Here is a 22,559-nt window from a genome sequence, read left to right as displayed (position 1 = left end):
TACATGGCTACCAGTAAGTGCTCTTAATTCCTTCTTTTCTTCTTATCCAAGACTTCAACATCGATACAGCCTAAGGAACGATCTACATGGAATTCGCCGTCTTCCTGAGTTTCGTTGAAGAAAGTTCCATAGGGTCCTAGAGCACCTCCGGCCTGTCTTTCCTTAGGATGATGATCGGGCAAATCATCGGATGCGCATTTGCAATACTCGACAACGGCCGGAATAAGAAACTAGCCGATCGTACAGCCTACAGACGCCCGCCCCCAAAGCTTGGCTTATTCCGGCGAGAGTCGGAGCAGCTACCCTTCCTGTCGGACTAAATTGGTTCACCTAGGCGAACTTCCCACACGTCCATGGATCGTCTGTGAGACTAGAACGGTCCTTTTTGGGTTCTCCCAAGTGTCCATCTTCTTGAGCGTGGTTAAATCAAACTTGGTTGTCATCTTCCAGACTATAAGGTTGTCTCATGAACCCAATTCGGTTGTTAGTGATGGGTGCCAATGACGGAGAGCGCTATCATTGCCATGACAGCAACTAAACAGCTTCAGCAGGACCAAAAAAATTACAGAAGAGGTCACTTTAATTATAAAACGAAAAAGGTAAGATTTAGAGTGACTGTCAATTTATCTTAAGATGGTATCTTTGACTTGTGGAGAGATAACCTTGAATAGACTGGAATGTTTTGTCTACTAACCTAGGATAAATTATAAGCCCCACGGCTAGCTAATTATAAGTAGCTCCTGATGATAAAACTAACCTTTCAGTCTAGAAAGCAGGTCTCAATTTCTGCTACCCTCGGCGTTGGATTTCGAAAGGGTCATCCGTTGCTAGGCGGAGATCCTAGGCACACAATAGGCTACATTGCACTAGTTCCGTAAGGAGATCTAGGTGGGGACACACCGCTGGCCTATCTTCTTTCTTCCAAGGACTGGTCTACCAGGCATAGCGAATAAGCTTTCTGTGAGCAGGGATGATAATCATTATAGTACAGCAGGCTTCAGCCATGGAATTTGGCAGACATACCAAATGGTACCGTTTTTAAGTCCTCAACCCCTCTTCCGGTTGATGCTTGTGCTGATGGAGGGAAGGAAAAAGAGAAAAAGGCGAAGTCCATTTGGTTAGTGGAAAGTAGTTGGCCCGTAGCAGTTTTTCTTGATCTTGGGCGGAAGTATCACGGTTCTGAGACCACGTACATCACTTGACCTACTATACGGGGTAAGTCGGTTCTTCCCGTCTATTAAATTTTTGAGGCATCGTTCTAGGCACTGAACCTGAAGTTCTGGAAACTTCAAATCCGTGCCTTGCGAACCTCGCATAAGTTTCAAATAGAATGAAAGAAAGATTTTATAGCTTAATGTCTGTGAAGGAGTCGGGCTATCTTGCTGAAGGATTTCTTTGAACACAGAGGTGCGGGGATCTGGCAGTCACGTTTAAAATTTAGATGTGACTTGATCCTCAGGCAGTTCATAGATGCAGATTTTTCCTTTTATGATCAAATTGATCCACTTAATCGAGTCATGGAGTAGACCGATAATTTCACATCAGCGACCGTCCACTTTGCACTGCAGACACTGATAGTGCCCCTTCCAAGCGTTTTCTCACACTTGTTTGACAAAACAGAGAGCGTAGGAGGTAGTGGTCTCGATAGATTCAACCCAACTCAGAAATCTCGGGTGCAAAGTCGAAGGGAAAGCTATTCTAGCCAAATAAGATATGGTCACTGAAAGAGTCTATAAGGGTAGGAATAGGATCAAGGCATGTGTTTGACCTGTTGAGGGGAGACACAAAAAGTTCCTGGGCCACCACCATTAGGGGAGAGAGAGGAAGAAGAACCACTACCTCTTCAAACAAGCAAAAGCAGAGTTTTAACAAACTGGAAACCCATCCCAAGATGCTCAGTCGACTAGCAAACAGCCATCTATGGGATGATCCAGCAATAGGAATAGTCTAATGGACGGAGGTTTACTCATAGTGTTCCTATTCTATATGTAGAAAGGCCTATAGAGCCTCCGATGGTAAATAGACACATGTACACACGTGGAGGGGGTTTCACAATGTGATTACATTGTGAGTAAGTGGTTCAAAATAGCCTTGGCGGTCTACACCAAACAGTTCTCACCTGTATCTAAGCACACAGGGCCAGGTTGCATGAACGCTAATAGTGACCGGGGTATTCTGCCAACACATCGGGATTTCAGACAAGATACGGAGATAGCAAGATTGGATCTTGGTTTATTGGTCCTTAATGCAGATTAAGTTTGCTTTTATCATGATTTCGAAAGAAAAGAGTAATTGCCCCCCTACGAAGATTCATTTCGACTTCAAAGTTGAAAAGTTAGTGCCCCCTATTTTTTTTTTTGCTTTTTGAAAAAAAAAAAAAAACTAGCGTGTAATGGTGGTGTATGTATGGAGTGCACCACCCCTCCTTTCAACCAACCCCCTTTTCTATATGCCCCCTTTTGCTACCATATGCATTTTTACGATTACCATCTACCACCATGGGCCACGATATTGCTAAACGTGCGATTGTAGTAACTTGCAAAGCTACTGGGCTTAGCACTGCTACTGTTTCAGAGCTATCTGGCCTTTCGACACGCACCGTCAACCGCATATATGAAAGAGCCCTTGCAAATGGCTTTAACCCAAACTCGCGTCCTTGGAACATTTCTGATGCTATGCTAGCTGACGCTCCTCGCTCCGGGAGGCCGAAAAAGCAGACGTTAGATGTGCAAACTCAGGTGCTTTCGAAAGTGCAAACTGACGAGAACGGCCGCGGAAAAACCTGCGCTGATATTGCTGGAGAAATGAGCCTCGAAGGACATGACATTTCCTCAACTACGGTCTGGCGGATCCTGAAAAAGGCCGAATCACAAAAAGCCCAATCCCAAAAAGTCGAATCACAAAAGGCGGCGTCCCCTGGAAGCCCAGTTTAATAAACGCTATGCGCGAGTATGTGCGAGGCTAGGCTAGCTTAGTGTCTTTGAACATCGAGATTCGAGATTGGACCATGGAAGATTGGGGGAAAAGGTTATTTGGACTGATGAGACTTCTGTTATTTTACCTCGTCGATGCAGAGAATACCGATCCAACCTATGAAAGATACGAGCATCAGTGGATCTCTGTACTTTGTAATTAGCTGAGTCTATATATGAAAAGGTACATTTGGGATGTATTGAGGCATGCACCGATCACACCTCGCATGTGGTGATGACAACGTGGACTTCTTAGGACGGCAGCATGCAGGTTTTATTGGACTACAATTTATTTGGCCAGTGAATGCTTTGGAATGTTAACATTTAATACATCTGAATACACCAATTTCATACTAGGTTTAAGATTTAAGTTCAACTCTCATCGAATCTGTCATGGATTTATGCTTAAATTCTCAAAATCTAACATTTTACTTCTAATTCCTAGTGCCTTATTTCCTGACGCCGGAATGTTTGGACATTTCAAAGTATAGTTTACTAACTCATACTTGACTTCTCTTTTTTCTACGCTTCTGTTTTAGAGTTGCTAAAAAGTCTATCACACAATGTATGCTTTTTTTGCCGCATTTTCAAAGAACAGCCAAAGGAAGATCACACGAATAGAAGGCCGACCACTCCAAGTAAAAGATCTACTTAGATGTTATACTTGCATTTTAAATTTTCATCTTCTAATCCTTGAGTGGCTCAATGGAAGAGATCAGGGGGCATAGGAGCGGACTCAGTCACCTGAATTCAACTAGATTTGTCTTTCTCGTACAAAATGCTTCATGGATCACCCACAGTAGTCTAACAACTGCCATTATCATAATGAGATTTCATGTATTATGATAGAATCTATGAGGCACCAGAATAGGCATGAAACCTTGGGTTTGCTGGTGGAGTGTCAAAGGTTGAGCCAGAAACGACGTGAACGATACTCATAAAGACTCATATGAAGGCCATCACAGGCCGTAAATATTGAACTCCAGCCAGATAATAAGTTTCAAAATAGCTTATTACCAAAATGTTGACAGTATATAGACCAAGAAGATTTGGGGATAGGATTATAGAAATTAGACACATAAATACTAGCAAAGGTCGTCGCGGAGTACTACTAATTAAACCTTACAAGGGGTGAGCTTTTTCAACTCATTGTCGACCAGCTTGTCCGAGGCATGATTGGCCCTCTTAATTCTCAATATAGTGGGAATAGCCACTAGCAGATTCCTCATACTGAGATCCTAGTTTATAGCAAACTGTGTCAATAGATTGATTCCGTCAGCGTAGATTCTTTAGGCTATGGTACCAACGCGCCGGCTTTTAAGCCGATTGTACCTTAACAATTAACGGCAGTAATTGTAGGATTGTTCGACCGAGCCACTATAGCCCAGTAGCAAAATATCTACTAGAAGGAATCGTATACCCCGAATCAAAAGTACAAAAATATTCTGCCTAGAAACTTACTCCTGTCCACATAATCAATCTTCTATTTTTAAGCTCTACTTTAGACATTGGTCGTTCTAGATCTAGAATTGATATTCGCGGCCCTAAATAACTATTCTAGCAAAACTTAGAATTCTCTAGCCAAGTTTCGCTCGTATACGGTGATTGAAGTGAGGAAGGTCAAGTAGAGAGCCTATTAAGAGCCTACTCAAGCAATCTAGTATTGGGACGCTATCAAGGGAGCGAGTAGGGAGGTTAAAGGCCAAGCTATTTAAATCATTCTGTTGATACAAGTTAAAGAGATTTTCGCATTTATACATCGAGTGTGAACATAGATTCTTCCACTTGAGGGCCTTGGACTCCTGCACGATATGACCACTAAAATGCTTGTCCGATAAATTTGGTGGATCACATTAGTACTAAGAGTAAACATCCTAAAAGCGTGATCACGATATACGCGATATAGGATTCACTCCGTCACTATGTCAGAACTGGAGTGGTAGTTGATACCGAAACTAGCCAGCAAGCCATTAGCCCCGCCTGGGTTGAAATCACCTAAAATACACCAATTGCTCGTCCGCGATCACGAAGGGATTGCCGCCGGCCACTGGGTCTGAGTTCAGCAATGCACCTGCGTAGAGAGCGCACTTCCGCCATCCAATCAGTAGGGAGTGGCGCGGCTCTAGATATTTCTAGAGGACTCCGACGATGAAGAGTGCCGTTCCAGCTGTGCATGCGAGCGTGGCGACGTTTGCGTTGACTAAGACTGTGCTGTCAACCTGACCCGAACCTCCCATGCCAGTCAGGGTAATGTAAATTCCCAGATTAGAGAAGGAGATAAAGGATACCAGACTAATCTGGAACCACGGGTCTTGGTGAACTTTTGAAACTCGGCTCTTTGGGGGCGATAAAGTGACATAGCTGTCACTGGGGTTTCTGGCGAGATGGCCTCCCGGGCAGACTTTGGTGTGTTCATGGTGTGTTAACAAACACTGTTCAGGTGATCATCGGCAGGGTATTGAGCAGGCCAACTGCTTTGTCTACATTCATACCTTCCTATACATGATCATAGCCTCTGTACCTTGGGGCTACCTGATATTCTACATACTGGCAATCCTTCGATTCAGTCACTCTCCGTTAACCCCTGGCGTCTGAAAATTATTATGCTACACTTGATCAAAGGCAGTAAATTGTCTCGGAGCTAAGCCGACAGCTAGCGCCGTTGAGATCAGGCCCACTTCTCCACAAACCCCCGGAATATCCCGAGATACTCCGCATGGGATAGCGAGATGCCGTAGAAGAGAAAGACGGACTGATGTCTGGAATTTCATGAAAACACCAATACATTCATATACTCCCACCTAATCATCGCGATCGCCAGTGCCTGGTTCCATTGCGTCGTGTTCTTCATCACTGAACTCGCGCATCCGTCGCGTCGCACACTCTCTAGTAGTGTGACCTGATACTCCCTAACCCTGGTCCTCGATAAAATCAGGTTAACCGCGTCAACAGAACAGACCCTCATAAATGGCTTCATCCAGCTCTGGAACCTAATAATGACCATGGGAGGCGCATGTCTTGTCGACTGTGCTGGTCACCATGAGCTGCTGGGTCGCTTCACGACGACGGGTACTAGCGCCGTAGGAACAGTTGTGACGAGATTGCTGTTACGCCACTGCTCCTGACGCACCAGGCCGAGATTTGGAATACCTCGCTGCGTGCTAAGGGTGTTGCTATCTGCGCGATCTCTAATTATTCAACGCTGGTTTTCAGTCGGCGCAATAACCCCAATGCGCTTAAGAGGGGTTTCTTGCAGAGTTTCTTTTGTGCTTTTGGTGGTGCTGCTTGTGGTTTTGGGGGATTTTTTTTGGAAGACTTATTCTGAGACCATGAGGAGGTCGCGTGCAGGCCTTGCTTTTGATTTTCCTTGCGAAGAGGCGCGTGTCAATGGGTGCTGATGCCAAGGTGGTGGCGTAGAAAGGGCATTATAAGATGACTAGACATCCATCATAGATGTTTGACGTGATACGTACGGAAAAATGAAAAACACATCGAGACCATAAAATACATCAATCGTAGAATCGAGGTAAGAATTACCACCTCCGCCGAAGTAAAAAAGTAACACAACTGTTCTTGAAGCAAACTACTTCGGGTTGTACTTGTCTTTCCAGATCCTATAGTACTCGTTAGATGAATCCCCAGACCCTCAGTTAGTTGAACGTACCAGGAGTTCCCAAGAGTAGGGCACCCATTCTCCTCGGCAAGTCTGTAATACTTAGCCGCTTTGAACTATAGCCACGTCGAGTCAGAACAAGGAAAAATGTGCACATGAGCGGAAATAACACATACCTTGTCCTTCTTACCCCCAAATCCCTCAAGATAGCACCAGCCCGCTTCATTCATGGCATCGGTGTCACCCAAATTCGCAGCAGTCTCGTAGTACTGCCTAGCAGCAGGAGGGTCTTTTGCTATACCCCACCCGTTCCGGAAGCAGTTGGCCAACTCGAACATGGCCAAAACGAGCTCGCCTTTTGCAACCCCTCCTTTCTTGACGCCGGCACGGAGGGCCTCCGCTTCGACCGCGGCGGAATTGGATGCTGCGGCAGAGAGATAGGCTACAGCACGTGCGGGATCTACAGGGCAGCCCCATCCATGTCTAGAGATTCTCAGTATTTAGAAACTAGACAAGTAGCTAGGCACGGTCGTACCGTAGTGCGAGGCCATAAAGAACCTGACTCAAGGGATTGTTTGCGCCATTTGGATCGGCAAGTTGTCCGAACATGTGAGTTGACCGCTCGAGATCTGGAAACAAGGTCAATCAACATATATTTCCAGCCAACGTGAAATTCAATGCTCACCACCAGCTTCATGCAGCCGAATAGCCTCTTGGATATTAATCTATAATTCGTCAGTCCAAAAATTCGCTGACAAAGAGAGCCGCCACAAAAAGAACAGAAGCAACAAGCACCTACATCTTCATTCGGATCCATGCCAACCCGAGTCTGGCTCGAGCTCCTCGATCTAGTCTGCTCCAGCCCCGGTCCCAAGCTCAGTGACGCTTCTCCTTCGCCCTGCCGCCCCGGCAAGGACGAACCAGATTGTGCAAACTGCGGATTCTGCTGCACAAGCACAGTAGCCCTAGCCTCCCACAACGCCTCACGCTCCTGCTTGCTCGTACCGCGATCATCATCTATCTGAGGCAGGTCCGCGGGAATATTAGCGGAGGAATCACGCGATCCACTGCGACTGCGGGAGTCGAGATGGAGGAGGTTTGAGAGACGGTGCTCACGACGTGGCGGGGATTGCGAGGATGGAGAGGAGGGTCTTGGGGAGCGGCTGAAGAGCTGGAAGCTCCGGCGCGGAGAAGTGGACTCTTCTTGAGTTGGTGATGATAGGTATGGGGACGGGTCATGTGGGTTAGATGGAGGGATGATTATCTCTCGGGTATGGGTGTCTGTACGGATGAGCATCAACTTGGGTGCCTGGGGTGTTGCTGCTGCATTTTGGGGTGGCTGGGTTGTGCTGAGGTCGTCGCATTTGTGGAGGATGGTGCGTAGTGAGGGCATGATGCGCATCTACTTCTCGAATAGCGATCTAGGACTTTTCGTGTGTGTGATAGTTGGATGTAAGATTAGGTGTGAGGAAGGTGTCAGATTTACTTGTAGGACTGAGGATGAGTGAAATTAAAAGAAATGGACAATGAATGGACAGTGGCTGGGGTAGGGCGGCTGTCCACGGGCTGATGACTAGGGTCCGGGGTCTTGGCCAGTGGCTGGTATCCCGTGTGCGCACAATTGAAGAGACTAGTTACTTAAACTGCTTAAAATACTTAGATATCCCAGGGACATGTGCATCGACACATGCCATGACATAGAATTCCCCATATACATCAAACCTAAGTATAGATAGATGTCTTATCGCATGCTCCACGGCCCCCGATGGCGTGCTGCATTAGACCCTGCATGACATAGGGCGCCTCGGGTATCTGGACTCAGCATTTGCCCCGGGGGATTAAATAGCCAGTGTTTACTTGCCTACATAGCTATATATTGGTACTACACACATCCGTTCAAATGGGCACTCTTGGGGATCTCTTTGTATCGTATTCTGGTCAAAGTGTTCTACGATGAAACTGGCCCAAACAGATTCATATGCCAGACATCAGCCGGCGGGTATTTCCAAACCCAACTCGCTTGAGAACATGCCTTGAAACCATGTGTCGGATGGTAGAGTGAGAATCAAAATGGTATTGCAAGGTCTAACTCGGCAGATGCAAATAGCCCTTATAGTTTTGTACACAATGCCGAATGCAGAGAGCTACTAAGCCCATTTACAGGGCCTTGGACGCCATGATGCCTGGAAACCGTTAGCACACTTCCGTCTACAGGTCAATTAGTTGATAACTCACGCTCAACATCAACAACGCTCTGCTGGAGGATCTGCTGGAGAACCTTGGGGCTCTCAAGCTCCTTCTGGATCTTGGCAATGACGGACTCGGCAAGCTCACGCTGCTGGCGCTGCTTGACCTGGTTCTCGTAACGCACCCAAGAGTCGAGGACTTGCTTAGCATGGGCGGCGAGGTCAGTGCGCTGCTGGAGCTCGTAGGCCTGGGACTCGAGCTGGGCGGTTTCCTGAAACAGATTGTCAACAACTGATCCAAGTTTCAACATACTCGACCGAGCATTCCTACCTTGGAAACAGCGAAGAGCTGTTTGGTAATCTCAACAACGCCAGACATCTGGGAAACGCTGTCGATGCGCTGCTGAACAGCGTTGGTGTGGTCGGCACGGGCAGCATTTAAGATGTCCTTGTGCTTCTTGACCTGACCCTCGGCCCACTCGCGGTAGGCGGGACCACCGTATTTGCCAACAGCGGTGAAGACAGACAGCAGACAGAAAGCAGCGACGGTCTCCTCGTTCATGACGTACAGCTCGTTGCTGATGGCGGCGATGGACAGACCGGCGGCGGCAGACAGGGTTGCGGTCTTAGTGACCAGGGAGTTGCCGGGGATAGCGTTCAGGATCGACTGCGCCTTCTTGGAGGGCTCCTCGGCGGGAACGTTGGAGGCCTGACGAGAGGAGGTCAGGTTGGCAGTGACGGCAGGGACACCACGGGCGGGAAGAGCCGGCCGAAGTCGGGATGCGCCTATGGTGAGTTAGTAATTGAAGGCATCGAATCGATCAGACGGTCGAGGTTCGTAAAAAGCGTACCAATGGCGCTCTTAGCAAGACGCGAAGCCATTGTTACAGATGGAAGAATCTTGGTCAATGGGATGGGTGAACGGAATTGAGCAGACTTGAGGTTCGGGATGGCTAGGAGGTGAAGACGCTAGCCGTTTCGGGCGGCAGTTCCGGTTCATCGGAAAAACTAGAATCCGAGATGGTCCAAACGATAAAAAAAAGTTGCAGATGAACTGCTCACGGTACATTACAAGACGCCTGCCCAACATGCCTGCCCTTGTTACGGATTCAAGCTCTAAGAAGCGCAAGAGCGGCAAGAATGCCAGCGGCCCATCCTCCAAACGCCGCGCTGTCGCCGAGAACAATTTTGCCGAGAAACTGTCTACTATTCAAGAACTAGAAAATCAGATTGCGGAGTCACGGAAGGGCTACAATAACATTGCGACCCTGCTCTCCATGCTCAATGTGGAGAAGTCGGCCGAGAAACCTGAGATGGCTGTGGCCGTCTCTCTCTGCCGTGTGTTCAGTCGATTGATCGCCGGAGGAAATTTGACCGAGTCAAGCCGCGCCGCCGAGAACGAGAAAATCATTGTGGCCTGGTTAAAGGAACGTTGCCTAGATTATCAGAATGCTCTTGTGGCTATCATGCGTGAGGCAGATGCTTCCTCTCAGGTATGTGTGTTCTGATCTGGTGGTGGTTACTTACCACTGACGAGCTCTAGATCGCTGCTCTGACGCTGAGCATGCGCATTGTCAAGGAACGCCTTGCCCATATTCCCGGTGCCGAGAATAATGTTTGGTCGACGGGTTTCTTCAAGGATATTTTTGCGGCCATCATCGAGGCAAATAACGGCCAGGATCTGCAGACCGAAGCCGTTGCAAAGTTCGTGAAGGAGTATGAGGATGTGAGATATTACACTTTTGCGCAGATGGTGTATGTAAATCCCTTTCCTACTGTCGAGTCTCGTGGCTAACTAATGCTAGTGACTATGCCTCTATGAAACGAACTCCCGAGGTCCTTGAAATCCTGATTAAGATCCTTCAGACCTGCGACGAGGTACCTGGACCGGAACACAAGTTCGAAAACTTCTACGCGAAACGAGACACCAAGAATAAGCGCCTAGTTTCGGCAAACTCCCACAGGAAGCAGGCGCAGGAGGCATGGCTGGCTGTTCTACGAAACAACCTCTCGCAATCGCAGCGCAAAAACCTGCTGCGCATGATGGTGCACAATATTGAACCGTGGTTCAACCGACCGGAACTGCTGATGGACTTTTTGACGGACTCATACAATGTCGGTGGTGCGACGTCCCTCCTCGCACTGTCTGGTCTCTTCTACCTGATCCAGGAAAAGAACCTTGACTACCCTCAGTTTTATGCGAAGCTGTACTCTCTCCTGGATTCCGAGCTGCTGCACTCAAAGCACAGGTCACGATTCTTCCGACTGCTGAACACCTTCTTGTCCTCAACCCATCTTCCATCCACTTTGGTGGCCAGCTTCATCAAGCGTCTCGCTCGTCTTGCGCTGAACGCGCCTCCCTCGGCTATTGTAGTGATCGTTCCTTTCATGTACAATTTTTTCAAAAACCATCCTACGACTACATTCATGATGCACCGATCTATTCGGGATAAGGATGAGCTCGCACTAGTGGAGAAAGAAGGCATGGACGATCCGTTCGATCCAAACGAGACAGACCCCAACATGACAAACGCCATTGAGAGCAGTCTATGGGAGATCGAAACTCTCCAGTCCCACTTCCACCCCAATGTTGCGGCCATTGCACGAATCATCTCAGAGCAGTTCACAAAGCAATCATACAGTCTGGAGGATTTCCTTGATCACACATACGCGGGCATGGTAACTGCAGATCTTGGAGCGGAAGAGAGAAATCTCAAGAAGATACCTGTCGTTGAGTATCAGATTCCCAAGCGTATCTTCACAGATCGTCTCCTAGCGGAAGATGGTGGCGTGGACTCTGGTCCAGGGTGTTTTATGCGTGATTTGTGGGAGTTCTAAGGGTTCATATATCAGCGTATACCAAATTAATCTGTTTGACAACGAAATCTGAAACGCCTAGACGATGCGCGACATTGTCGTAGTTCCCTGCCCGGTAGAGAAATGACTATCTATCAACATATCCGTTGCTGCAAGTCTAACACTAGATGTCTTAATGCTGGAAGTGAATGTTGGATATGGGCCTCGCAGCAATTGTTACAAAATTACCCCAATAGGCAAATTGATGAAAGCTGTAACGTACTTGACATGTCTTGGGGCTCATTACTGCTCTACACCAATAACAAGTGAAGCTAGAATGGCACTGCGACCAGTCTAGCCCCTACCTGCGTCGTATAGATCTACGCCAGATTCATACAACTTGTGGCCCGCCGCACTCGATTGTTTTCATTCCAACTCGTTTCAATTTGATCCGCATAATTTCGCAATTGCTATCTCTGTCCATATATATAGAGCACATACCCTTGGATTCTATCAAGATAACCATTTCACTGGCCTGAAGGCTGGGGAAACATTTGGTATTTTTCTTGCCATGTATAGATGACGATCAAGTTACCCCAACCTCCAGATTACATCACTAAGCCATATGGCAACCCTTGGTATGAGATCCATGGCAGATCAAGGACCGAGAAATGCTTTATAGAAGCAAGAAATACTCTTGTTGTTCACTATTGACCGATCCTCACCAAAACAACCCGGAAAGGGATGGCATTCCAGCATGTCCCGGAGAGTCGTATAATCGGGCCACCATACTTGAGTCTTCTTATAGATGAGTTAAAAAGCCCTTTTCTGTATAGCCAAGTCATACTCATGGGCTCTTAGTAACTATTAGAAATTCAAAGCCTTGCCGTGGCTCCCCAGTCGGAACGATTGAGGATACTGAATGGCAGCAAGACCTCCATACTCTGGCCACGAAGACTGCTAAAGGTCCTCCAGGCAAAGCCGTGGAGTTGGTTTGCCCTGAGAATCTCCAATACTTAGCAGGCATTCCCCAGCAAAGGCAGATGCCATGCTTTCTTAGGTAGTGTAACGACGCTTCACTATTAGGGCTACCGGAATGCAACATTCTCAAACACCTTGGGTCACAGCGCTAGAATACCAACAACGGACTTTCAAGCTCATTTTTGTGAGGCTGGGAGAGGTCTAGGGAACTCGTGCCCTCAGTTAAGAAGCACGATGCGCCACTAATGATCTTCAGAGTTGCATCGCGTTCTCAGTTTCCAGTTCACCCAGTTCGCGAGAACCTCATATTTTCCAACTTCCCTTAGCCCGTCTTGAAAGTTACCCGTATATCGACTCTCCTCCATCACAATGCATTTCTCCAAAAGTGTTATTACCCTCACGGCTTCCCTAGTGTCCCTTGGTCTCGCTGCCGACCCTCTAATCTTCACTTCCTGGCCTCATGAACCCCTCGAACCTGGCAAGCCGGTTACCCTAACATGGACCGGCGCTGATCCTGGTCTGGTAATACGCACCTTCTCTGTTAGAATCATAACAAATCTAACTCCGTTTAGCCCGTAACTATTTTCCTTCGCCAAGGACCCTCGGGTGACCTCCAAGATGTCAAGCCCATCACTACCTCCAGTAAGGGTGACACCTTCACCTGGACTCCTGATAATGATATCAAACCCGGCAACACATACGCCTTCCAGATCACGCAGAAAGATCAGACCAATTACACTGCTCTTCTTAAGTCAGCTGGCAAGCCCGCTGCTGATGTTCCCGCAGCTAAGGATGCCAAACCTGAAACTGGAACTGCGGCTACTGCGACTACTGGCACCACCACCGGAACCACAACTAGTGTTGGTGCAGCTACTGGTACAAACATCGGCACCACAACTGGCACTAGTCCTGGTACTGCCACTGTTCCCACCACCGATACCACAACTGGTATTACCACCGACACTACCGAAACTACGTCCGCCCCTCACACCCAGATTATAGACGGTACAACCGAGACAACCCAAGCAACCCAGACCACAATGACCAGCACTGCCAGCAAGCCACTCATCAGCTCTGCTACTAACCCTTCTGGAAGCCCTTCCAGCTCCGCTGCTGCCAGGTCCACTGATAGCTCGAAAGCTACCGACACTGAGGTCTTCAATGGCAAGGAAGCATCCTCCACCGGAAGTATGCGCACCGGCGCTGCTTCCATCCCACAATTCTCCCTCCACTTGGTAATGGGTATTACCGGTCTCTTGGCCTACCTAGTCTAAACCATCCATCTGTTTCAGCGCTGTCAGTTTCATCTCTGGACTTGGTGTTTTGGTGGAGTCATGGAAAAGTGGTAAAACTTCCTGTATATAAAATACCCCTGGATATCATTGATATATAGGTGGCCTGTGTCGTTGAGGAAGTAATCAATTACATTAAGCAAACTCACTGCATTGGACAATTGCAAACCCAAGAAACCCCAAAAAATCCCCCAAAAACGACTTTGAAAGAAAAAGAAAAGGAAACAGGACCTGTCGTTCTTCACTAGCGCCGCTCCCTGACGGACGTGCAGTTGGAACATAAAGAGTGATCGACTGATCTTCTGCAATTTCAATCTTTCTTACCGCTACTCCATTGTTTTGGAATCTTCTGTAGCTTGTGCCCTTTTTTTTCAGGATCATTGATGATCATTGTTCATTGCATGAGACAGCGCCTTTATTGATCAGAGGCCTCCCTTGCGATGCCTAGATGGATAAGCGAAATCCAAAGACAACGATCTCACACCTAGCTCAATTAGCTTCTAATACTGGTACGAGTCTTCCCCTTCACAGGCCCAATGATTTACGCTCCCATCTTGTTTTTTTCTGGTTCTTCATGGCAGGCGCGGGCGGTCAACATGGGGGGCTTCAAACGGGTTATGAAGCGTCTCAGCCCTAGCAAAAATCTTATGCCGATTGCTGCTGACCCCCCTATCTGTGCAGAAGCGCCACAAGTCAATCTCCCGCATGTGGACACGCAATTGAATATGCACCAGCACAACGGATTCCTCGACAACGAATCAGCCACCGAAGGCCAGTATGGTGGGTGTTTCTAATCTCACTCCCTCTACCCGCCAAGCTTACAATCCCCGCACTCCAGGAAACTACAGTCAGGCCTCCTCGTCTCCTCCGAACCCCCCGAACCCTTCCTCGCCCCCTGTCGACACGAATGGCGATGCTCCCACATCAGAATGGTCAGCAGTCGGCCATGCAGCGACAGGGAAATCAGGACGCGTTATCCACAATCTCCAGGAGGAAATAGCACGTTTAACGCGCGAATGCACGCTCTACAGGTCCCGCGCGGAGGAGTACCAAGAAACCAATGAAGCCTACAAGATCCAGCAACAAAACATGACGGAGCGCCTACGGAACCTAGAGCAAGTCAACGAGACCAGCCTCACCTCAATTGCACGAAAAGACCGAAAGCTTGAGGAACTGAGAGCGGAGCTCCAGCACGAGCGCAGCAAGCGACAGGGCATGGAAACAGACGCAAGCCAGATCAACGAGACGATGCGTGAGGAGCGAGAGAACCACAATCGCGAACAAGCCCGGTCACTAGAGATCGCCAAGCACTACGAGACGCAGTACGAGGTCCTATCCAACGCGATGAAACGCGACAAGGTGGAGTTAGAAAAACGCCTCAATACCATCTGGGCTGAGTTCACGACTATTGCCAACGCGCAGAAAACACATATACACCACACTGAGCGCCTAGAGGCTCTTGCAGATCAGAAGAAGAGGGAGTTCGACTCCCTCAAGGAATCTTATGAGAAGCTGCTCGCCCAGCACTCTGCATATAAGAAACTGAAGGAAAACGACTTCCGCAAAACGATTGAATCGGCCAAATCCAACAACGATTTGATCGCTGGTGTTCTGGCTCAGGTCAAGGAGACCGAGACGGACATGAAATGGGCGATCCGGCTCAACAAAAGTCGCCAAAGCACCGATTGATGAGAGCTTTGTCTTTGTTCATCGTCGGCTTTTGTTTTTGTCGGCTCCCATCCGTCAACTTCCAACCTTCGCCATGCGAAATCTCTATCAGCCCCTCCTCTTCTCTCTGCTCTCTGCTTGGATTTCTCCAAACATTCCGCCAGATTGATGCCAGACCGCCCTCCGATCACCTTTCTTTGTTCCGAATTCATCATTTCCACTCGCTCCCATTTCTTGATAATCCATCAACCACTACATTCCATTTCTCATAGACCATTCTTGGCCGGTGCATGGCGTTTCGTTTCCCTTTGCAGCAGATACCCGTGGCAGAGCTCAATTCCGTCGTGTGCCCTTCGATTTTTGCATTCTTGTTTCTACTCTTACTTTCACCTGCGTTTTCACCTGCAGTTTCACCTTCTTTCCCTGTTGTACTGTTACTCCCTTGTTAGATATGACGCTTGACGACCTGCATATTTTTACCTGGATGCGATTACACTGTGATGAACATGATGGCAAGTCTTGCTTCTTGCTCGTGTTCAACGTACCATTAAGGAGTGGTTACACATTTCCTTTCTGCCTAGATGGTATGGGGTGGTTATTATGCAACTCGGAAATTTATAATCATTTTAATTTTTGCTTGATCTGTTCTATCTGTTCTCCCGACCCCTAAATCGCTGTCATCCAATCTCATCATCTTGGACATAAGATAGCACCGCGCGTTCATCCTTGATTAGTCGCCACTGGCTTCCAAAGTTGATCGACGCGAGACACCGTGGTTGCTCCTTCCATGGCAAATCTTTGAACATTGTCGCGCCCACTATAAGCGTCAAATCTCTTTTGACTCTCTTATTTCACCTTTTCCTCCTTCATCTTCATCTCATATGCGCCGTTAACCACGATGTGCTTTATCAAATCGATTGTCTAAGCACTGTTCACCTTGTCCTTCTGTAATCGATTTGGCTTTACCTGCCTCTTACTTGATCGATTGTCTCCTTTCCCGGGGTCAATCAACCTACCTCTTGCTGAATTGCTTCTTTTACTCAAGTTTCAAACCAACCAACGTCTTCAAGTCCACTGAAGGTAGAGGCATTCCGTCTCTAATTCATTTGCATCCGTCCGACTAATATCAGTCTCCAACCGATTCGCGTCTGTCCCGATTCAATTTTCATCCCCGCAAGTCTGCATCGTCACACTTGTCTACTCACAGCTCTCCAAAAGAATAAACACCACCCAAGATGGTTCATAACAGGACACTTCATTTGGGTTCAATGTGGTCACTGGAGGACCAAGGTGTAAGTCTCTACCTTAACATCCACGTGCTTATCATTATTCACGGCCGGGACTGACCAGACTCGATATAGATCAGGGAACTTCGAGATAAGCTCAAGTACGGCATAGCGATTATGCATATTAAACCTGATCAGAACTGACAATTTCATAGGACATTGAATCCCGGTGCTTCGATCAAGGTCGAATATCTACGTGACAAACATGTGAGTTTTTGAGTAGAATTTACCATGGTGGCTCTACTAATCCTACCCAGATGTTGGTTGTCACTGGTCAGTTCGATGAGGAGTTCGATGTCGAAATCACATCGCTGCTTGCCAATTACATCGAAGAGCATCGCAATGATGATTTACTTGAGGTATGTCTCAATGGCCCTCTAGCATTTGGCTCACATTATACTTATTTCAGTTCCTCTGAAGATGCCGAGAGTTCGTCAACTTTCGATTTCGACCAACTTCGATCCCAATCCCTTTGCTGGTTACAGAAGCAATTCGCAGCCAGAGGAAGAAACCCTAGTGGAAGACATCATGCCGGCAAAACCTTCTAGCGATGGGCCAATTGTTAAGTTCTGGCATCCCTCACAGGTGGCATTGGGTTCAATTTCTCATGACTCGGAACCTCTCTTGAATCGCATTTCCGAAATGACGGAAACACAAATAGCAGTGCAGGGAGCCCAAGGGCTCCTTATTTCTGCAGAGCACATGGATAACATCGAAGAAGCAATGGAAATACTCGACTCCCTTGAAGAATGCTTGGTATATTCATAGTTCTTGCTTTTATTAGTCCACTATGTTAACATTCTCTAGGATCTCATTGAGAACCAAAACCGGGGACTCATCATTTTTACCCCAAGACGGGAAAGCGCTACTTATCGCGTCATGGAATATGCACAGATCAGTGCCACTGCCTTGTGGCGTATTTTGATGGACCGAAACGCCTCGCTTCGTTTTCCAAAGATAATGACTCTGGTGGTCTGTGAATTTGACGAGCTCGCTAATGAATTTCGTCCACTTCGCAAACTTCGACACCCACAGCAAGTGCTCCTGAAGGAGGTGAGTATAATTCGAGACTGGGACGACTATCATTTTCCAGAGATTGGTCCAAAAAACGATCCCCTCTTAGGGATGATTGATCAGCATCTCGCGCCTCAGAGTGAGACCTCTCAAGAGAATAGCGATGCTCAGCACCCCTATCTCTCTACAAGAAAGGTTAAAGATGTTGACAAATGGATCTCTCGGGGTTTCCCTAAACGGCCTTTAGCCACCGAAAGTCTTAAAAAAGGACCAATAGAAGCTGACCCAACCTCACCTGAGCTTGTTACATCCAAGCCTCCGGCTGATTATAGCGTTTCTGTTCCACGGGATCAGAGACAGCCTGGTCCGTTTGAGCCCAATCCCGCAGGCGTCAAAGGACGTGCTGTTATGCTACCAGATGGAACTGTAGCAACCTCTAGGCAGCATCGACAAGAAAATCCAATAGACACCCCTCGTGGCTCAAATCCCTCTCTGTTTAGCAGACTCAGCTACAGGGAGAGAATGAGGAACCACCAGGTAGCCGGTTTGTCTGCCTCAATCCCTCAACAAAAAGGATCCGCCAGCATTGTTCGTAGCGCAGCTGAATCTACTTCTCCAAATGAAGCTTCCAAAAAGTCGGAAACAATGTCTAAGGAAATCGACCCTGTGGCTTCTACCCATTCCACCACCTCAACTCAAGCACCAAATTCTAGTGCCACCCCTACTCTCCCGGTTTCATCCACACATCTGGGTGCAACACCCAAACAGTCAGGAGAAACTTCACGTGCTGAGTTGGATAGCCCTCCTGCCAATAAAGAAGAAAAGCCGACTGGCGCTCTGCGCCAACCAAACCGCTCTATTTCTCCAGGAGTTGACGGAGCCCAGCCTCTCAGCACATTTGAGACATTGAATTCACCGGTGAATATTAAACCTCAAGGGCGAAGTGTTGATTCAGTGATGGGGCAGATAAAGCTAATTCTTGAGACGGCCAAGATCACGAGCGAAACTCAAGTGGAGGAAGTGCCCAGCAAGCCAAAGATAACAGATCAAAATCACCCAAGCACCACATCCACTGCACCAGATTTCAGCACAGAGGACAAAGAGAACATTAGTCCCCTCATTGATCTTGATTGCGAAGTCAGAAGTCTAAATACTGGATTCCAACGCGTTGTTGCGTTTGATCCACTGGCTACAGTCTCATCAAGCGTTCCGGAACAGTCTAGAAATGCTCAGCATGGTCAATTTCAGCATAGCGAAACTGCCGTTTCTACTGAAACTGTTGATATCTTTGATACACCCAATATTGATAATAGAACTATTCAACCTCAGTTAAGTCGGAGCATCTCTCCTTGTCCTGAACCAACCCAAGATCCGATGATCCTCCGTGCAATGAGTCCAACCTCTGCTATTAGCGAGCCTCTCCAACCAATACTCGCTAAAATTAGGTCACTGCCCTACTCGGAGGTTACTGGCTCTTATGGTGAGAGCGACGTGTTGGAAGACAAACAGAAACCTGAACAGGCTCCTGAAATCCGCAGCAAGGCCGATGAGGTGGCACTAGAGTATCTGCTCAATCAGATTAAGGACAACCCTGCCCCAGAGATTCCTAGCATTGAAGAGATTTCCCTACCTCTCGATGCTACCTTTGATGAGCATGTACCTCGAGCTTCTGCTTCTATCTCGCGCAGCAGTGCTCCGCGCGAGAGTGTCCAGCATCAACAACCTGGCCAGGAAAGTGAGAGAGTGCTCTTTCTTCATCCAGACCTCATTGATATCTCACCTCAGATGCTATCTTCTCGCTCAAGGTGTGCTTCTTTGCAACAATCCGATCTTAAAAACGATGCGGAGACAGAATCCGGCGAAAAGCTGGCTGTCTCAGATGAAACCGAGAAAAGAGAATTCCGCGAGACAATGTTCCATCAGCGGCCTCCCGACAAGGCTTTTCAACGGGTGGATGAGGTGACCTTGGAAGTGAGAAGGGCAAAGATTGAAGTCCACACTGCTAATACCTGGCAGCGAAAGGAAGACACTGAAACCAGTGCAGAGAACAAAGAGGAGGTTAAAGCCCCCCTTCTTAATTTCTGGCAGCGAAGAACAGGATCCAAACCAACAGAAGCACAGCCACGAAAAATCGTTGCTTTGCCCACGAAGGTGGATGTGAAATTATCAAGAGAAAAGAAGCAAATTACTGACTCAATAGAGAGTTTGTTTAGCTTTCTCCAACCAGTCCTTGAGTCAGTTCGCAGCTTTCCCGGAACGCTGAGCTTTCAAATCCAATTTGGTCTCATGTTCATGCCCAGCCTGCCAGCTTCAACCAAAGAGAAGGAGATGAGCTACGGGGAGGTCCACCAGTTGTTTTTTTCTAGTAATGACTTGATACCGCCTCCAATCTCTCTCTTCGAGCGCTTGACTTCATCTCCTTCAGACATTGACTACCTCATCGATTTGGAGGCCAATCAATCTCGCCTGTTCGACCAAAGGTACAGCCACCGAGGCGTAAAGTACGAGTTCTGGTGCCGTGTTGGTCCGAATAGATCCATTGTTATCTCAGTTAATGAATATGGACATGCAATGATTCGCTATCCTGAGGTCTCCCTAGGCACGGTACACTTGAATTTCCCTTCACAAGTCTGGGATGCAGCTGCTAAGGTGCAGGGCTTTATCGAATACATTACGGGTGCTGACCCCGAGCTTGATGAAGCTGCACGAAATATGGCGAAAAGCATCCGGGTAGAGCCAAACAACACACAGCTTCGTATGCTGGTCCGTCTTCCGCCTGCGTCCAAAATCAAAATTGAGAAGGTGTTCATGGAACGGTGGAGCCTTCACCCCTCCCTGTCGGAAAAAAGCAAGCACTTGTTTCTCCAAATCAGCGAATCTCAAGAACTCCTTGCCATTCCCTCCATATTCGATCCAGGTATCATGGTTTTGCAGAACGCCCCGCTTGGCACAATGGTCAGAGATGGAAAGCAGTGGTGGCAAGCCTCGATTTTCAGCAGCAAAGTGAACGGCATACTGAAATCAAATTCTTTCATTGAACCTGGTGAGCGCAACGAGTCCTGGTGTGCAACAGATCTCCTCGGTACAGACATCACAAATATTTTCCCCCATACTGCGAACCAGGGGCTGAGTACTCTTGGAGCCGAAGTCGGTTACTCGGGAATTGGAGCAATGTTCCAACTTGGCAAAGCTGTCGTGCAGAAAATCGATGCCGTGGGTTTCTGGAACAGAGGTCCTGCTAGTGTTGAGCAGCGTACGAACACGTCGAAGGACCGCAGCAGCGCCGACACAGCTACTTTCAAGGAGTCGCCCGCTTCCTCGGTGAAACAATCAGTACCCTGGGTTTCAACGGCTGAATTTGAGGGAAAACACATGTGGTGATGAGGTGGGGAGGATCAAGACGGAATTAGGGGTAAGAAAGGAAATGGAACAGATTCATTCTTGCCTGTCGTTTGATTCCTGGGTTCATATGTGTACCCGGACGATATGAAGTTGCATTTGAGCTAACACCAAGATGATAAAACATTTTTTGATATTTAAAGAATCGCCCTGTGGTTAATGAGCTTATTTAGATCGGCCCTTTGCTCCGTAGAAGACTTTGAAATGTAGAAATGCGTCCATGGCCACGGCCCGCACGGTCTACTGCTATCCCTGCCGTTAGCCATGCATGTTTCCAAGCTCCCATTGACTTTAGAAAGCTTGACTTCCCCCTTCCTAATTAGTTATAACCTATGAATTTTTAGCTACATACCCTTACCCTTCTCATGCATAGCATTTGCGAGCCTTGCCCTGATACCCAGGCTGTCATTCAGTGCGAGGCAAAGAAGCTGGCGTCAGAATGTCCTGCGCTATGCTTTTTCCTCCATCCCACCATCAAATCCCACTCCAAAATTCATCATTCAAAAGGACGAATGAACTCACTCACCTTCTCAATTCACTCCGGTGCAGACACTTTTTCCAGCGTCCAAGTCAACGATGCCGACCAAATCGAGCGACATCTCCACGAAGACGGCCAGCGCGCCTAGGGCTCTGTTATCTAACGGTGTAGATAAAATTGCAACACAGCCTGAGACAAACTTATGCATTGTCTACTCGCCAACACCGAGGAGACGATAGAAGAGAGAGGGGGTGTCGGTTTACTTGATAGTCTGGCCCTCATTGTGTCGAAGGCTCCGGGAAGTTTGAAGGGGATACTACGACGCTAGTTCATCAGATTAGAGCTAAAATGTATTTTCACAACACGAGTGAACTAATCTTTTGCCTCTACGAAGGCACATAACTCCGGAGCCACACAATTTCTCGTCGTGCTGCTATCTCTATCTCTAGCATCGATTTCTACGACAAACTCTCTGACGCTCGTTATAAGCGATGTCGTGGTGCTTATTTTAAAACTGCCATTTTTGCTCCTCTGTGAAGGTATTGTAGGATTCACCCAACGCTGTACTCAGGGATTTTTGTAGGGTCTGCTCCTACGCTCCTGCTTTTAGGGGCAGTTGAAGGGTCATCGGACCGTGTTTAGTACTCAATACACATTCAAACATTCCATGGGTATTCCTATGGATTTTTGATCTGCGGATCCAAGGTCTTTGTGAAGGGAACTGGACGGGCAAAAACTGAGCCTACTGCCTCACGGTCCTATAGATCAATTAGGGTCAGCACGTCACGTGCCTCGTAAGTGACTCTTTCTACACGGATGCTGAAGTTGCCCTCACTTTAGAAATACCATGTAGAATGCATGCTGGAGAACTTCA

General features: G+C 47.7%; 7 protein-coding genes across 7 annotated transcripts; 5 read left to right on the top strand and 2 right to left on the bottom strand.

Annotated features, from left to right (window-relative positions):
• Nucleotides 1-2,498: 2,498 nt before the first annotated feature.
• Nucleotides 2,499-2,933, top strand: Pdw03_5182 (Transposase, Tc1-like; the record flags this gene model as incomplete). The annotated part of the gene is made up of 1 exon (XM_014683631.2): nt 2,499-2,933. One exon carries the CDS (start codon nt 2,499-2,501, stop codon nt 2,931-2,933), a length of 435 nt encoding a protein of 144 aa, XP_014539117.2.
• A 3,622-nt stretch (nt 2,934-6,555) lies between these two features.
• On the bottom strand, nt 6,556-7,978 carry Pdw03_5181 (Tetratricopeptide-like helical; the record flags this gene model as incomplete). The annotated part of the gene is made up of 6 exons (XM_014683632.1): nt 6,556-6,586; nt 6,637-6,701; nt 6,762-7,068; nt 7,121-7,214; nt 7,271-7,310; nt 7,385-7,978. 6 exons carry the CDS (start codon nt 7,976-7,978, stop codon nt 6,556-6,558), a joined length of 1,131 nt encoding a protein of 376 aa, XP_014539118.1.
• A 764-nt stretch (nt 7,979-8,742) lies between these two features.
• On the bottom strand, nt 8,743-9,653 carry Pdw03_5180 (Mitochondrial ATPase subunit ATP4, putative; the record flags this gene model as incomplete). The annotated part of the gene is made up of 4 exons (XM_014683633.1): nt 8,743-8,768; nt 8,821-9,043; nt 9,103-9,557; nt 9,623-9,653. 4 exons carry the CDS (start codon nt 9,651-9,653, stop codon nt 8,743-8,745), a joined length of 735 nt encoding a protein of 244 aa, XP_014539119.1.
• Nucleotides 9,654-9,859: 206 nt separating this feature from the next.
• On the top strand, nt 9,860-11,609 carry Pdw03_5179 (Ribosome biogenesis protein Noc4, putative; the record flags this gene model as incomplete). The annotated part of the gene is made up of 3 exons (XM_014683634.1): nt 9,860-10,264; nt 10,315-10,526; nt 10,577-11,609. 3 exons carry the CDS (start codon nt 9,860-9,862, stop codon nt 11,607-11,609), a joined length of 1,650 nt encoding a protein of 549 aa, XP_014539120.1.
• A 1,308-nt stretch (nt 11,610-12,917) lies between these two features.
• Pdw03_5178 (Cell wall beta-glucan synthesis) lies at nt 12,918-13,822 on the top strand (the record flags this gene model as incomplete). The annotated part of the gene is made up of 2 exons (XM_014683635.1): nt 12,918-13,070; nt 13,121-13,822. 2 exons carry the CDS (start codon nt 12,918-12,920, stop codon nt 13,820-13,822), a joined length of 855 nt encoding a protein of 284 aa, XP_014539121.1.
• Nucleotides 13,823-14,436: 614 nt separating this feature from the next.
• On the top strand, nt 14,437-15,529 carry Pdw03_5177 (SWI5-dependent HO expression protein 3; the record flags this gene model as incomplete). Its single annotated transcript, XM_014683636.2, has 2 exons — nt 14,437-14,620; nt 14,679-15,529. The coding sequence occupies 2 exons, from the start codon at nt 14,437-14,439 to the stop codon at nt 15,527-15,529; spliced, it is 1,035 nt and encodes a 344-aa protein (XP_014539122.2).
• Nucleotides 15,530-16,743: 1,214 nt separating this feature from the next.
• Pdw03_5176 (uncharacterized protein) lies at nt 16,744-21,189 on the top strand (the record flags this gene model as incomplete). Its single annotated transcript, XM_014683637.2, has 6 exons — nt 16,744-16,800; nt 16,870-16,895; nt 16,950-17,001; nt 17,052-17,153; nt 17,215-17,550; nt 17,602-21,189. The coding sequence occupies 6 exons, from the start codon at nt 16,744-16,746 to the stop codon at nt 21,187-21,189; spliced, it is 4,161 nt and encodes a 1,386-aa protein (XP_014539123.2).
• Nucleotides 21,190-22,559: the final 1,370 nt, after the last annotated feature.

The sequence above is a fragment of the Penicillium digitatum genome, chromosome 6 (genome assembly GCF_016767815.1).
Source record: "Penicillium digitatum chromosome 6, complete sequence".
NCBI classification, from domain to species: Eukaryota; Fungi; Ascomycota; class Eurotiomycetes; order Eurotiales; family Aspergillaceae; genus Penicillium; species Penicillium digitatum.
Note: the sequence above shows the minus strand (reverse complement) of the source record. Positions and strands in the feature narration are given on the sequence as shown.